General features: G+C 37.7%; 1 protein-coding gene and 1 pseudogene across 3 annotated transcripts in view; one reads left to right on the forward strand and one right to left on the reverse strand.

Annotated features, from left to right (window-relative positions):
- Positions 1-15,333, forward strand: part of EPS15 (epidermal growth factor receptor pathway substrate 15) — a 164,535-nt gene that overhangs the window by 45,605 nt on the left and 103,597 nt on the right. For all 3 annotated transcript variants that reach the window (XM_023188907.3, XM_023188925.3, XM_026454167.2), the window contains exons 3-7: positions 2,631-2,720; positions 3,836-3,883; positions 7,029-7,124; positions 10,983-11,048; positions 13,754-13,879. In XM_023188907.3, coding sequence (XP_023044675.2) covers positions 2,631-2,720; positions 3,836-3,883; positions 7,029-7,124; positions 10,983-11,048; positions 13,754-13,879 — 426 coding nt within the window. The remainder of the gene's footprint in view (positions 1-2,630; positions 2,721-3,835; positions 3,884-7,028; positions 7,125-10,982; positions 11,049-13,753; positions 13,880-15,333) is intronic.
- On the reverse strand, positions 12,207-12,558 carry LOC116418443 (annotated as a pseudogene).

A 15,333-nucleotide genomic window follows, 5' to 3' on the forward strand; every position in this document is an offset into this window, starting at 1 on the left:
TGTGTGATGTTCCCCTTCCCGAGTCCAAGTGAGCTCATTGTTCAGTTCCCACCTATGAGTGAGAACATGCGGTGTTTGGTTTTCTCTTCTTGTGATAGTTTGCTAAGAATGATGGTTTCCAGCTGCATCCATGTCCCTACAAAGGACGCAAACTCATCCTTTTTTATGGCTGCATAGTATTCCATGGTGTATATGTGCCACATTTTCTTAATCCAGTCTGTCACTGATGGACATTTGGGTTGATTCCAAGTCTTTGCTATTGTGAATAGTGCCGCAATAAACATACGTGTGCATGTGTCTTTGTAGTAGCATAATTTATAATCACTTTTACACTGTTGGTGGGAGTGTAAACTAGTTCAACCATTGAGGAAGACAGTGTGGCGATTCCTCAAGGATCTAGAACTAGAAATACCATTTGACCCAGCCATCCCATTACTTGGTGTATACCCAAAGGATTATATATCATGCTGCTATAAAGACACATGAACACGTATGTTTATTGTGACACTATTCGCAGTAGCAGAGAGTTGGAACCAACCCCAATGTCCATTAATGATAGACTGGATTAAGAAAATGTGGCACATGTACACCATGGAATACCATGCAGCCATAAAAAGGGATGAGTTCATGTCCTTTGTAGGGATGTGGATGAAGCTGGAAACCATCATTCTGAGCAAACTATTCCAAGAACAGAAAACCAAACACCGCATGTTCTCACTCATAGGTGGGAATTGAGCAAGAGAATACTTGGACACAGGGTGGGGAATATCACACACTGGGGCCTGTTGTGGGGTGGAGGCAGGGGGAGGGAGAGCATTAGGAGATATACCTAATGTAAATGACGAGTTAATGGGTGCAGCACACCAACATGGCACATGTATACATATGTAACAGACCTGCACGTTGTGCACATGGACCCTAGAACTTAAAGTATAAAAAAAAAAAAAAAAAGAAACCTATTTCATTCGGTTTACAGAAGCAGAGGCTACTAAGTTGAGGGTCTCAGAAAGGGCTTATGTACATAGCTACTAAAAAATAGAACATTATAATAATACCAACAGTATTCCAAGTAAATAACCATAATTAAATTTTCCTCAACAGTTCATTCAGTCCTGTGTAGTTCTTGTTCAGCTGAATCTTGAATTGGAAGTCTGCTTTTCTGAAGTACATCTTCTTCTTGACTGAAAAGAGTGCTGGAAATCCTGACTTCATCTACCAATATGGTCTGAAAGTCGTGTGATGTCAGCTGAGAAGTCTTTATCCAAAAATCCACTATTTGAAATGCTAATAATTCAGACTATATCAAAAGCATAGTCATTTTCATGAGGCTCTAAGACTCTTTGTTGAAGATATATCAGCTTCTGGCTTATAGCTTCTGGCCTTGCCTATGGCAGAGCCTTTAGGCAAGCATCAGAATACCTCAGAAACTGCCTATAGATGACAAAGACTAAATGTTTATGTTATTAGGATAACCAAAAGAATGGAATATAGTAAAATTCTTTATTGGGATACGATACATAATTATTTCATAGAGTTTGAACGATGTTTCCCCTGAATGCTTCTATATTTAATGGGTTATGTTGGGTATGGATATTTGTTTTCCATGCTGATCAGGAAGCAGGCAAAGAAAAGGAGTTCTGGAGAATTCTACAGGCAGGTTTCCCAACCCTTCTACTTCCCCTTATTCCAGATTTGAAGGATTAGGCCATATTTTTCTTCTTTGCCGAGTGCTTGATTTTTCCCATGTTCTACCACTTGAAAGAAAGGTTTTCCATTTTGCTTCTTTGCTAGGATTGGACTGTCCAGAATGCTTTGTACAGTATATGTTTACAGTAAACTTAATCTTTTAACTGAACTGGAAAAACATATCTCACAAGTATACTAGTACCCTGTTACCTTTCCCATGACTTCTTAAAATGTACTTTTTATTTTTACAAATGGAACTTTAGGAAATCTTTACAAAAATGAGGTTTTTTTTTTTTTTTCGTGTTTTTTGTTTTTTTTCTGTTCTTGTGACCTCATTCTGTCTTAAAGGAAAGTCCCCGGTTAGTTAAAATGATATGTTCCCTAATATGTTTTAGGAACTTAACAGCTTTAAAAATGTTTCTTCAAGTTTGTTATGGAATCACTGCTGGTTTTAGAGCTGCTATTGCTTTGATTTGTTTTAAAGTGCAGCAGTTCCTAAGAGTAGGTATAAAAGTGAAAGTTGATTATTGCAAGATGTTTGAAGAGGCACGTAACGTGCAACTATTCCTATTTGTCAAAAGACCTCTGTAGGAAATGTTTCCCTTTTCTTCCTAGTGCCATTTAATTGGAATTTAAATGACAGCTATAGAAGATATGTGTTGATGTTACAACTCCATGAATTTGCTTTGACATCCTCTGAGCTTCACTTCTCTCATTTGTATAGTAGGGCATGATTAAAAAAACACTTTGTAAATTGCTAGTGCTGTCTATATAGTACTCTACTCATATGTCTCTCCACATACTCTTTGACCCATGGTAGTCAAAGGATTCTCATTCCTTTCTTGCAAAAGCCAGGTCCCAAATCACAGGGATGGAAGGCAGGTAAATGGTGATAATTTTGCCTTTGTATTTTGTTGTCAACTTACGGATTTGTATCTTTTCAGGTTGATACAGGCAATACTGGAAGGGTGTTTGCTTCTGATGCTGCTGCTTTCCTGAAAAAATCAGGGCTTCCAGACTTGATACTTGGAAAGGTAGTATTTGTTCATTATAACTAGATTATGAGTTTGTAAGGAATATGTAGTATAGATGAACTGGATTCAAATTTAGAAAGACATCATCAAGAAATTTAGAAGTTAGAACCCAGTCATAGAAACCATTTTAATAATAGGATGAAGGGAATTTGTAGCGTAGTGATTTACCTTCTTGAAAAGTAAGAGGTTTTTCAGGTTTTTAGAAACAAACTACTTTTTAATAGGATAAAATGAGGAAGTAATAAGGACATTTGGTGGGGAGAAACAGTGAAGACTGGGAATCTTGCCACACACTCAAACTTGGCTCTATCCCTACTTCCTCTGTTATAACTGTCTCTGTTTAATGTGTGATGAATAGAGTGGGGGATGAGAGGCTTTAAAAAGAGCACAAAGAGATGGAAAGCCCCTCCCCTGTCTACGCCTTATACATGATATTGATATGTATTCAAAATCCTGAAAAATAATCACAATTAATAGTTATTCACAAATAAACATTAATCATCTCAACCTGCACATAGAAAAGAATATCTTAAGGATTCAAAATCAAGAATAGTATGTACATTATAGTAGAAAGAGCATTGGTGTCAGAGTTAGAACTTGGATTAGTGAAAAAGGCATGTGACTGGAAGTTAGAACTTAGGTTTCACTTCTTTCCCTGGTGACTTAAATGTTCTTGAGCCAAGTCACTTACTCTCATTGGGCCTTAGTATCTTTGTGAAGGGTTGCACTAAATCAGGGGTGCCTAATCTTTTGGCTTCCCTGGGCCACATTGAAAGAAGAATTGTCTTGGGCCACACATAAAATACATTAACACTAATAATAGCTAATGAGCAACAACAACAACAAAAAATAGTTTAAAAACCCTCTTAATTTATTAAAGAAAGTTTATGAATTTGTGTTGGGCCACGTTCAAAACTGTCTTAGGCTGCATGTGGCCTGTGGGCTGCAAGTTGGACAAGCTTGCACTAAATAATCTTTAAGACTTCTTTCTACTCTTAATTCTATGATTCTTGGATCTGATTACCAAAGAGCATGAGGTTGTAAATAGCAGAGATTTCATTTATCATTCAGATGACTTTTAAAATATACATTGATACTTTCCCCCTAAATTTCAGATTTGGGATTTAGCCGACACAGATGGCAAAGGTATCCTGAACAAACAAGTAAGTTTCAGATATTCATATGATTTTTTTGTTTGAGTGATTCAAAATAAAAAATAGCCAGCAGGGGTTTTTTGTATTTTGAAGCTAAGAGTTGGTTTTTACCAGCATTAGGGTTTTGCCTAGGGCAAGTGTGTAACAATGAAAGTATTTCCAGTCACTAGATGTTAATAGAAGTCTTAATAGTTAGTGTTAGTTTGGTGACATTGTTCTCCTGGAGTTTATTTTTCTGTCTTTCAGAGAGACTTTGCTCTTTAATTAATTTTCCTAGTTACATAGTGTTATAAGTAAAAGTGAATGTTATTAAGTAAGTGTTAAGATAGTATTGTCTAGTAGATTTGAAGATTTGAAAGGAAGCTCTTGGTTAGTCACATGTGAGATGTGAGTATTCTTGTCTAGGTCTTACCCCTGATATATAAACCAAAAAATGGTTTGCAAACCAGAAGTAAATTCTTGACCAGAATACATAAAAGTGGTTATGTCCAAGGGTGTTGGATACCATCAGTGTACTCTGAAGTTTTGATTGTTGGGGGTGGATTTCAGAATTGTATAAGGATTGAATTCCAAGTTTGCTCAGTGCCACTACTCAAAGTTAGGCCTCCTCCCCAACCCCAGCATAGCTGAAGCAGGATCAAAGCCAGATATTGGAGAAATTTGATGAGAGGGTCAGAATATCCAGTCTTTTAATTAAGATTTCAGGGCTAGATTGTAGTCCCCATTCGAGTCTCTGTGTAGAAGGGCTACTTGGTATATTGGAGGCATAGGAAAACAAAATTCGTATGGGCCCACCTAGGTGCCATGTACTCAGCCAGCAAATATTTGTTGAATACCTATGATGAACCAGGCTTTAGAAATATAGAGGTTAACATGATAGATGTGGTCACTGTCTTAAGGTTTTACAGTGAAATAAATTTTTTACTTATAATTCTTGGAGTTTGGATATTGAGTTTGAGTTGCCTTATTACTTCCAGGTGGCTGGATTTATGAGTCTGCAGTTAAACTTTGAATTTCCATTGGAGGCATAGTTTTTTTTTTTTTTTTTTTTTTTTTTTTGAGACAGAGCCTTGCTCTGTCACCCAGGCTGGAGTACAGTGGCGTGATCTTGGCTCACTGCAACCTCTGCCTCCAGGATTCAAGTGATTCTCCCATCTCAGCCTCCTGAGTAGCTGGGATTACAGGCATATGCCTCCTCACCCGGCTAATTTTTTTGTATTTTTAGTAGAGATGGGATTTCACTATATTGGCCCGGCAGGTCTTAAACTCCTGACCTCGAGTAATCCACCCACCTTGGCCTCCCAAAGTGCTGGGATTACAGGTATGAGCCACCTGCCTGGCACAGATTTTTAAGTTAGCGTATGAATGAAAGAAAAGAAACCAATACTTAATGAATTTCCATGTGACAAAAATGACACTAGGCAATTTCCTCCTGCAGCATGGTTTTTATTTTGTTGCTCATAATACATTGCAAGGTAGGTATTAGCCCCCCTTTTATGGAAGGGTTTTAGCTTGCCCATGGCCTCACAACTATAAGTAGCAGAATTAGAATTTAATGGAAAATTATTTCACTTCATAGCCCATCCATACTGTGGGAATAGACTTGATTACTTAAGAGTAGTTGAATCTCAAATAGAGTGAGAAAAGAAAGAGGGTCATGTTAGAATACTTAGAATACCAGCAGTTAGAGAAGACATTGACTCCAACAGAAGAGACTTGAAAGGTCAGAAGAGACCTGGGAGGGATTTGTGAAGCTGTTTGGTGGAGGAGAGCTTCCAGGAGGATACTTTCCCAGGCTGCAGAGAGAATAATCAGGATGAGGCTTTTGTTTGTTTGTTTGTTTGTTTTAGGGCTGTTTGGTAGCTGGGAGATTATTTGTGACATAGGCGGTAGTTTTTCTAGCTAATCATAGGAGTTGAAGTCAGATTGCACAGAAGGTTGTGGAATGAATGAGAAGAAAAGGGGATATCTTGAAATAGCATTTTTTCAAGAATTGAGTGAAGGCAAGGGATTGTATAAAGCAGACAATCTGCAAGGTGGTAAGAATGGGTTATGAATTGGGTATGAAGGGTGTAGGGGAGAGTACGGGATTTGAGAAAAGTAGTGAAGGGTTGATTACATCAGCAACGATATACTAGGGTACTGACAGGTTGGACAAATTGTAACTTGTGTAAAGACTTCCGTTATCATGTCTATTCCCAGACACTAACTCAAAGCAGCTGAAAACCAGTTGCTTCAGCTTCTTTGCATTTATTTATTAAGTTTTGGACTAAGACTTCAACTGCTAAAAATCCAAGGACTTTTGGGAGAGATTTATAAGTATTTTGAAGTTAAACTGTTACATAATTTTTTTTGATGTTGCACAGTTATTTTCTGTAGTTTCTCTGGAATCACAGTGATTAAGTCATTTGAATTACTGTCCCAGTTTCAAAATTTATAATCTCACAATCCAGAGATGACGTTTCATAACATTTTAGGTATTATTTTCTTCTGGGCTTTTTCTCTAATTCTTTTTTTCTCATTTAAATGATAAAATACATCTCTTAATATCATTAAATATTATTTGTATTTTTTTGGTTTGTCTGTTTTTTTTGAAACAGAGTCTTACTCTGTCACCCAGGCTGGAGTGCAGTGGTGCGATCTCGGCTCACTGCAACCTCTGCCTTCCAGGTTCAAGTGATTCTGCTGCCTCAGCCTCCTAAGTAGCTGGGTCTACCGGTGCATGCCACCACACCTGGCTAATTTTTGTGTTTTTAGTAGAGACGGGGTTTCTCCGGATTGGCCAGGCTGGTCTCGTACTCCTGACCTCAAGTGATCTGCCCACCTCGGCCTCCCAAAGTGCTGAGCTTACTACAGGTGTGAGCCACTGTGCCTGGCCCTAAGTATTATTTAAAACATTAGTATTCTCTATGGTTTCCACTATCTGTATGTATTTTCCAATTTATATTATTAATAATGATTCATAAATATTAGGAACATCTTTGTAATGGGATTTTTCTGCAAAATATTTTTGAAGCAAATATGCTACTTGTTGCTACATAAGACCTCTGTAGTAATTAAGAATTGTTTTATATTTTTAGATTGTAAGTATGTGTGCAGGTAGGTAGGTAGGTAGAGGGAGAACGCTCTTAACATTCATACTTTTCTTTCTTAGGAATTCTTTGTTGCTTTGCGTCTTGTAGCATGTGCCCAGAATGGATTGGAAGTTTCACTAAGTAGTTTGAACCTGGCTGTTCCTCCACCAAGATTTGTAAGAAATGCTTTTAGATTTAAATTGTATTTAATTTTTATGACACCACGTTATTTGAGAATTAAAAGTAATATATTAAAAGGAATTTTCCCTTAGGCCGTTTTACTCAGCTGCTTGACTTTTTTTCCCCTATTGGCTACTGCTGTTTTTAGTTAATTTCTTGTGTATCCTTCCAGAGGTATTATATGTATATGTAAAAAAATATATGCTGGTGGTTATACGCCTGTAATCCCAACACTTTGGGAGGCTGAAGTGGGAAGATCATTTGAGCTCAGGAGTTCAAGACTAACTGGGAAACAAAGCGAGACCCCATCTCTACAAAAAAATCTAAAATTTATCCGAGTGTGTTGGTATGCACGTCTGGTCCCAGCTACTTGGGAGGCTGAGATGGGAGGGTCATTTGAGCCTGGGAGTTCAAGGCTGCAGTGAGCCATGATCACACTGTCGCTCTCCAACCTGGTTGATGGCTCCAGACCCTGTCTTTAAAAAAAAAAAAAAAAAAAGAAAAGAAACATAAATACTTATTTTCTTATTTTACGTTAATTGTAGCATGCTATATATTAATAGTCCCCAACCTTTTTTGCGCCAGGGACCAGTTTCATGGAAGACAATTTTTCCATCGACCTGGGAGGGATGGATGGTTTCAGAATGAAACTGTTCCACATCATCAGGCGTTAGATTCTTACAAGTAGCGTGCGACCTAGATCCCTCACATGCGCAATTCACAATAGGGTTCGTGCTCCTATGAGAATCTAATGCTGCTGCTGATCTGACGGGAGTTGGAGCTCAGGCCATAATGCTTGCCCATCAGATGCTCACCTGCTACTGTACAGCTCAGTTCCTAACAGGCCATGGACGGGTACCAGTTTGTGGCCCGGGGATTTGGGGACTCCTGCTATACACATAATTCTATACCTTTTATAAGTAGCTTATTAAGTTTTAGAGGTATTTATATATAATTACATAGAAGCTTCCACTTTGTTTTTTATAGCTGTGTAGTATTTCTTTGCTTGTGTTTATGATTAACTTTCTATTGACAGACTTTTAGGTTATTTTGAATCTTTCATTATAAAAAAAATGCTGCAATGAATAATAACCTTGGACATATGTTATTTTGCATGTACAGGAATGTATTTATATGTGTTAATTCCCAAAAGTAGAAATGCTGTTCAAAAGTTTTTGCCTTTGTAATTTCTATGTATTTTGTCAACTTGCTTTCAGTAGTTCACCCTCCCTCCAGCAATTGTTTGAGTGCCTGTTTCTGTACACTTTGGCTGGCATACTTTGGTTAAACTTTTAGATCTTTGTCAGTTTGATAAGTGACAGATAGTATGTAATTTTAAATTTATCCTTTTGGTTTTATGGAGTGAGGTTGAATAGCTTTTCTTGTGCTAATAATAGCTTTCTTTTCTTTTTCTTTTTTTTTTTGAGACGGAGTCTCGCTCTGCTGCCCAAGCTGGAGTGCAGTGGCTGGATCTCAGCTCACTGCAAGCTCCGCCTCCCGGGTTTATGCCATTCTCCTGCCTCAGCCTCCTGAGTAGCTGGGACTACAGGCGCCCGCCACCTCACCCGGCTAGTTTTTTGTATTTTTTAGTAGAGACGGGGTTTTGCCGTGTTAGCCAGGATGGTCTTGATCTCCTGACCTCGTGATCCGCCCGTCTCAGCCTCCCAAAGTGCTGGGATTACAGGCTTGAGCCACCGCGCCCGGCCAATAATAGCTTTCTTACAAGCTTTTTTTATGTTTACATTGTCTTTATGTGAATGTCTGTTTATACCTTTTGCCCATTTTTCTTGGTTGTTGCTCTTTTACTTATTGAATTCTAGGGCCTGTTTAATTATTAGGACATTAACTCTTTGTCTGTATGAGTTGCAAGTCTTTTTTTCCTATTATGTCATTTGTCTTTTTTTTTTTTTTTTTTTTTAAGAAACAGGATCTTGCTATGTTGCCCAGGCTAACCTTGAATTCCTGGGCACAAGTGGTACTTCTGCCTTAGCCTCCCAAATAGCTGGGACAATTGGCATGTACTACTGAGCCTGGCTTATTATTGTCTTTTGTGTACAGGTTAAAAATTTTTATTTTTTGTTTTTTACATTTAGGTTAGTATTGGGACAATTGGCATGTACTACTGAGCCTGGCTTATTATTGTCTTTTGTGTACAGGTTAAAAATTTTTATTTTTTGTTTTTTACATTTAAGTTAGTATTGATGTGGGATGTGAGTGTATATTTTATTTATTTATTTATTTTTTTTGAGACAGTTTCGCTCTTGTCACCCAGGCTGGAGTGTAGTAGTGCAATCTCGGCTCTCTACAATCTCCACCTCCTGGGTTCAAGCAATTCTCCTGCCTTAGCCTCATGAGTAGCTGGGTTTACGGGCACCCACCACCACATGTGGCTAATTTTTTTTTTTTTGGTAGAGACGGTGTTTCACCATGTTGGTCAGGCTGGTCTTGAACTCCTGACCTCAGGTGATCTGCCCACCTTGGCCTCCCAAAGTTCTGGGATTACAGACATGAGCCACCATGTCTAGCCTAGATTCAACTTTATATTTTTTCAGGATGGCTACCCTACAGAAAGTATAGTCAATACAGTTTATTAAATAATCCATTCTTCACTTCCTGTCTCTCTTTGAAATGCCACCTCAATTGTGCGCTAAATTCTCATACGTATTTTGATTGCTTACTAGATATTTTTTGTTCTTACCTATTATCTATCCATACCATATGCTGATGTTACATTGTTTTAATTATCACATTTGGTGACATGTTTTTTAAATCTAGTATGCCTAGTTCTCCCCACCTCACTCCTTTTTTTCCCCAGATATTTTATGGCTCCTCTTGCTTGTTTTTTGTTTTTTTAAATTTTAAGAGATGGCCTCATTCTGTTGCCCAGGCTGGAATATGGTGCTGTGATCATAGCTCACTGTTACCTTGAACTCCTGGGCTCAAGTGATCCTCCCAGTAACTAGTTGCTTGTTTTTAAACTCAACATTTTAGAAGTTTTTGGTCTGCATACTAAGAATTTAATTCTACTAAGTTTAGAGAATTTCTGCACTTTTATGTTTAGGCATGTAGTCAGAGGGTTAATTTAGGGATTTGTTGCCTACCTGCATTATAGTCATGCATGGCTTAACAACAGGGATACATTCTGAGAAATGCATCATTAGGCAATTTCATCATTGTGCAAACATCAGAGTGTACAAACCTAGATAGTATAGCCTACAGCATACTTGGGCTACGTGGTATATAGCCTGCTGCTCCTAGCCTAGAAACTAACACAGCACTGAATACCACACTGTACTGAATACTGTAGGCAATTGTAACATGATGGTATTTGTGTATTTAAACAGAAAAGGGGCTGGGCATGGTGGCTCACACCTATAATCTCAGCACTTTGGGAGGCTGAGGCAGGTGGATCACCTGAGGTCAGGAGTTCAAGACCAGCCTGGCCAACATGGTGAAACCCCATCTCAACTAAAAATACAAAAATTAGCCGGGTGTGGTGGTGCATTCCTGTAATCCCAGCTACTCAGAGGCTGAGGCAGGAGAATTGCTTGAACGCAGGAGATGGAGGTTGCAGTGAGCCGAAATCACGCCACTGCACTCCAGCCTGGGTGACAGCAAGATTCCATCTCAAACACAAAACAAAAGGAACACCAGAAAAGGTACAGTAAAAATACGGTAGTATAATCACTTTGTTTTGTTGTTACTTAGATGGTCTGGTAAATGTAAAATAGTGTCCTATGTGCATTGAGATCTAGCATTTTGTATGAATATATTTAAATCCAAAAACCATTTTTTATTCATTGCTTCTTGATGTGAGAATTTCAGTTCTTCTTGTGCTTTGCTTTCCTCTGTAGCATGATACCAGTAGTCCTTTGCTAATCAGTGGAACCTCTGCAGCTGAGCTCCCATGGGCTGTAAAAGTAAGTAAACTTTGTAACTATTCTCTCACCCCTTCACTGCTTCCTATCCACTCTCTCTCTACCTCTGAAATATATTGCTATCTGCATTAGACTTTCATATATATGTTTAAGGAAAGGTTGGGGAGATGATGTTACTGGTGTTTCTGAGGAATCTTTCGGCTCTGTCAGTTGTTTTGTGACAGTATTGATCTAATCGTGTATCTGTTATAATGTAAAGAAAAATGATGGTGTCATAATCCTGTATTAACTAAAATATTTGGTTAAAAGATAGTTTACCCCACTGATATTATTTCTTACTTGAATATGACTCTAAAACAATTCTTTTTTTTTTTTTAGGCATTTTTTCTTTTTTATTTCTGTACAATTAAAATAAAATAAGCATTAGTACAATTTTTACAAATATTGTTTATTTTAATGAAGCTGGTACAGCCAATGTCCATTTAAAACCATATCCCAGGCCAAAAAGTACAAATAAAATCAAAAAGAGCAGTGTTCTGTTGTATTCATTTCTGCATGTATAGGTTTATTAATTGCTAATGAAAATTAGAACTTTTCTGGGATCTTCTGAGAAGATTTTAAAAAAAAATCTTAAAATGCCTTTTCTTCAGTGAAGCCATCTTTGGAGTTAGTCATTACTCTCACCTTGTCTGTCATCCTGACTTCAACCTGATATTCCTCTTCTTTTGGTCCAGACCCTCAAATTTTAAAAGTAGCTTCAAGTTAAGGAAAGGTCATTTCTCCACAGTTCAGTTCTCTGAAAAACTTCCATCTCCCACTGAAAGTCACAGTCCAGGAGTGAAGCAATCACATGCTAGAATATCAGGGCCAATTGGAAAGTCATTATGAACACTTGCATTGGTCGATCTTATTTATCACCACAAGCCTGAAAATGCAATGTCCTGAAACAGGTGGCCTCTCTGTGCACACATGATTTTTAAAAAGGAGAGGGTAATATGAAGGGGACTGAGGCTTGACCACCCAAAATCAGCACAATGGAAACAAACAATAATGAATAATGAGCACTATAATTCAAATTACCAGATGTTTCAAAGAGATGGGGTGCCAGTTTTCAATTCCGTTTTGAACACCACGTTACAAAAGAACTATTTTTAAAAATAAAAAAGGATTGAAGGAAAAGAAAAAAATTAAAAAGAATATCTAAACTGTTGTATGACCCCCCGTTTGTTCCTGATAAACTTCAATCACATCATCTTCCTCCATTCCCAGTTCTTTTGGAGTATGATTATCAGCAATTCTGTGACCCTCAAAGAGAAACCTGAGTGAATTCATTGGAACGCCCTGTCTTTGACAATATGATTCTTTGAGTTTCTTGAGATGTGTTGTCATTTTCACTTTGAAGTGAATCTCATGCTATCCTGTCCAATGACTTTGAGTTTAATATATTCACCTTCCTTCTTATCCCCCAAGTCCTCAGTTAAAGGTTTTGCCTCCTGGTCAGACATGATGACGGTAGCTTCACCCGGGGGTCTCCTCACAGCAGCGGCCTTGGGTAGGCAGAACCTCGCTCCAGGGTTTACAAATCCGTCTCCCTTCCCCACAGCACAATACCGTGAACAAACAATTCTTTATGAAATCTTTTTAGAAATAGGTATTTTACATTATAATTTTTCAGAGCCAAATCATATCGTACTAGATTTTTAAAACTTGTAATCTGAAAATGCTTAGACTATAGCAGATCAGATGAGCTTTGATAAATGTGTACAGTTTTTTTGAAAACCATTTTTATTTGTATGTCTTTGTATGTTGTGGACTGTGCACTAAGTTTTAAAAGTGTGGGAATATGGCCTTGACTGGGCAAATAATGAACAATAGTTTTTCATGTTATTCAAATAACTTTTAAAATTTTAGGAGATATCTTGTTATTGACAAGAAAAAGAAATATTGCTTTGGGAAAAATGGAGAAATCTTGATGTTTATTCCTGTAGTAATTATTTTATTTTTAAAAATTTATTTGTGGCTCACGCCTGTAATCCCAGCACTTTGGGAGACTGAGGTGGGCAGATCATGAGGTCAGGAGTTCAAGACCAGCCTGACCAACATAGTGAAACCCCATCTCTGCTAAAAGTACAAGAAAATTAGCTGGGCATGGTGGCAGGCGCCTGTAATCCCAGCTTCTCGGTAGCCTGAGGCAGGAGAATCGCTTGAACCCGGGAGGTGGAGGCTACAGTGAGCCGAGATAGCGCCACTGCGCTCCAGCCTGGATAACAGTACGAGACTCTATCTAAAAAAAAAAAATTTTTTAAATTTATTTGAACTGTACCTCATACCATCTTTAGAGAGTCATGGAATGTCAGTAATTAGCTGTGTGTTCTTATAAAAGTTACTTTTTTGCTGTGGGTCTATTTAAGTGAGAGGGTTGGACTAGATGTTCTTCAAAGCCCTTCTACCTCCGAAATATTTTGATTCTAACCCAATAGTTGGAAAATAAAGGTGGTGTTCCCAGCTACAAAAAGAATGGGCAACACTAGACTCTTGGGTAAAGTCACTTTGAAATTATTGTTTCCTATGTGTTTTTTTTCTTGCATATCTTTACAATAAATATTGTATTTTGATGAAAGTGAAAAATGTTTTCTGAATGATAGTTTAAAAACATATGTAGTCTGTTCTTTAATGACTTGATTTTTATAACTGCAGTTAAATCCTTTTCTCTATTATTTAACTTGTGATTTTGTTTTTTATTGTAGCATGAAGATAAGGCCAAATATGATGCAATTTTTGATAGTTTAAGCCCAGTGAATGGATTTTTATCTGGTGATAAAGTGAAACCAGTGTTGCTCAACTCTAAGTTACCTGTGGATATCCTTGGAAGAGTAAGATATTATTTACTCCTAAATTTAATTTTTATGTGTTTTAATTTTATATCTATAATACTAGGAGCATGTATAGCTCTTTGTTAAAAATGTACAAATCTTATTTTAAAGTTGTATCATTACAGGATTTTTTGTTTTCTGACAATGTATAAAATTACTGCCAGCTTATTTCTGTATTTGGTTATTCCCTGTAAAAATGAGTGGTTGAAATTAATTACATATGTAAGCCCCTTTAGTAGGTCCGTTTTTAGTTTGTGCTGTATACTCTTGACCTCCTATTTGCTTGAGTTAATTTCTAGAGACTATCAGTATTTTATGTCTGCCATTTACTCTGTGGCTGTATCATGGGGTCTTATTGTAAGGAATAGTTTTATCTCTGAAACCGTAAATTCTACTCTGTAACTTGTACTTCCTGTCTTTATAGAGCTCTTTTCCAGAAACTTGCAAGACTAATTCTTTGACCAGTTTTACTAAGACCTTTAAATCTGACTTCTTGGCTGGGCATGGTAGCTCACGTCTGTAATACCAGCACTTTGGGAGGCTGAGGTGAGCAGATCACGAGGTCAGGAGTTTGAGACCAACCTGGCCAATATGGTGAAACCCCCGTTTCTAGTAAAAATACAAAAATTAGCTGAGCATGGTGGCGCGCAGTCTATAGTCCCAGCTACTCAGGAGGCTGAGGCAAAAGAATCACGTGAACCCAGGAGGCGGCGGTTGCAGTGAACTGAGATCACACCACTGTACTCCAGCCTGGGCGACAAGCGAGACTCTGTCTCAAAAAAAAAAAAAAAGAAAAAAATCTGACTTTTTAATTTTTCCCCTTTTTTCAATTTTTTTACTGTGATAAATATACATATCATGAAATTTAATATCTTAACCAATTTTAATTGTACAGTTCAGTGGTATTAACTACATTTCCATTATTATGCAACTATCCCCAATATCCCTCGCCATGAATTATTTTCCTCCTGTAAAAGTAAAACTTTATTCCCCTGTCTTTTGGTCTACAGCTTCATGTCTATCCTTAGCCCCCTTTGCCATGTGATTTTTCTGTCTCTCCTGCCTGATAGAAAAAGCATGAAGTAAATTATCTGCCTTCTCTGTGGTGCATGTGGACTACTGAGCAGGTGTAGTAAAATTGGTGTTGCCGTAAATTTATCTTTACCAGCTTCAGCTGGGCTTCTCTGTACTGCCAGTCACTCTTGTACTGTTTCCATAGTGATTTCTCCATAATCCTCTGCATATTTTAAACCTTATCTACTCTCTTTAAATCTCTTGCCCTTTCTTTATTTTTTATTAAAAAAAATTTTTTTTGAGACAGAGTTTAACATTTGTTGCCCAGGTTGGAGTGCAATGGAGTGATCTTGGCTCACCACAACTTCCGCGTCCCAGGTTCAAGCAATTCTGCCTCAGCCTCCTGAGTAGCTGGGATTACAGGCATGTGCCACCACACC

The sequence above is a fragment of the Piliocolobus tephrosceles genome, chromosome 1 (genome assembly GCF_002776525.5).
Source record: "Piliocolobus tephrosceles isolate RC106 chromosome 1, ASM277652v3, whole genome shotgun sequence".
In the NCBI taxonomy this organism is placed as follows: Eukaryota; Metazoa; Chordata; class Mammalia; order Primates; family Cercopithecidae; genus Piliocolobus; species Piliocolobus tephrosceles.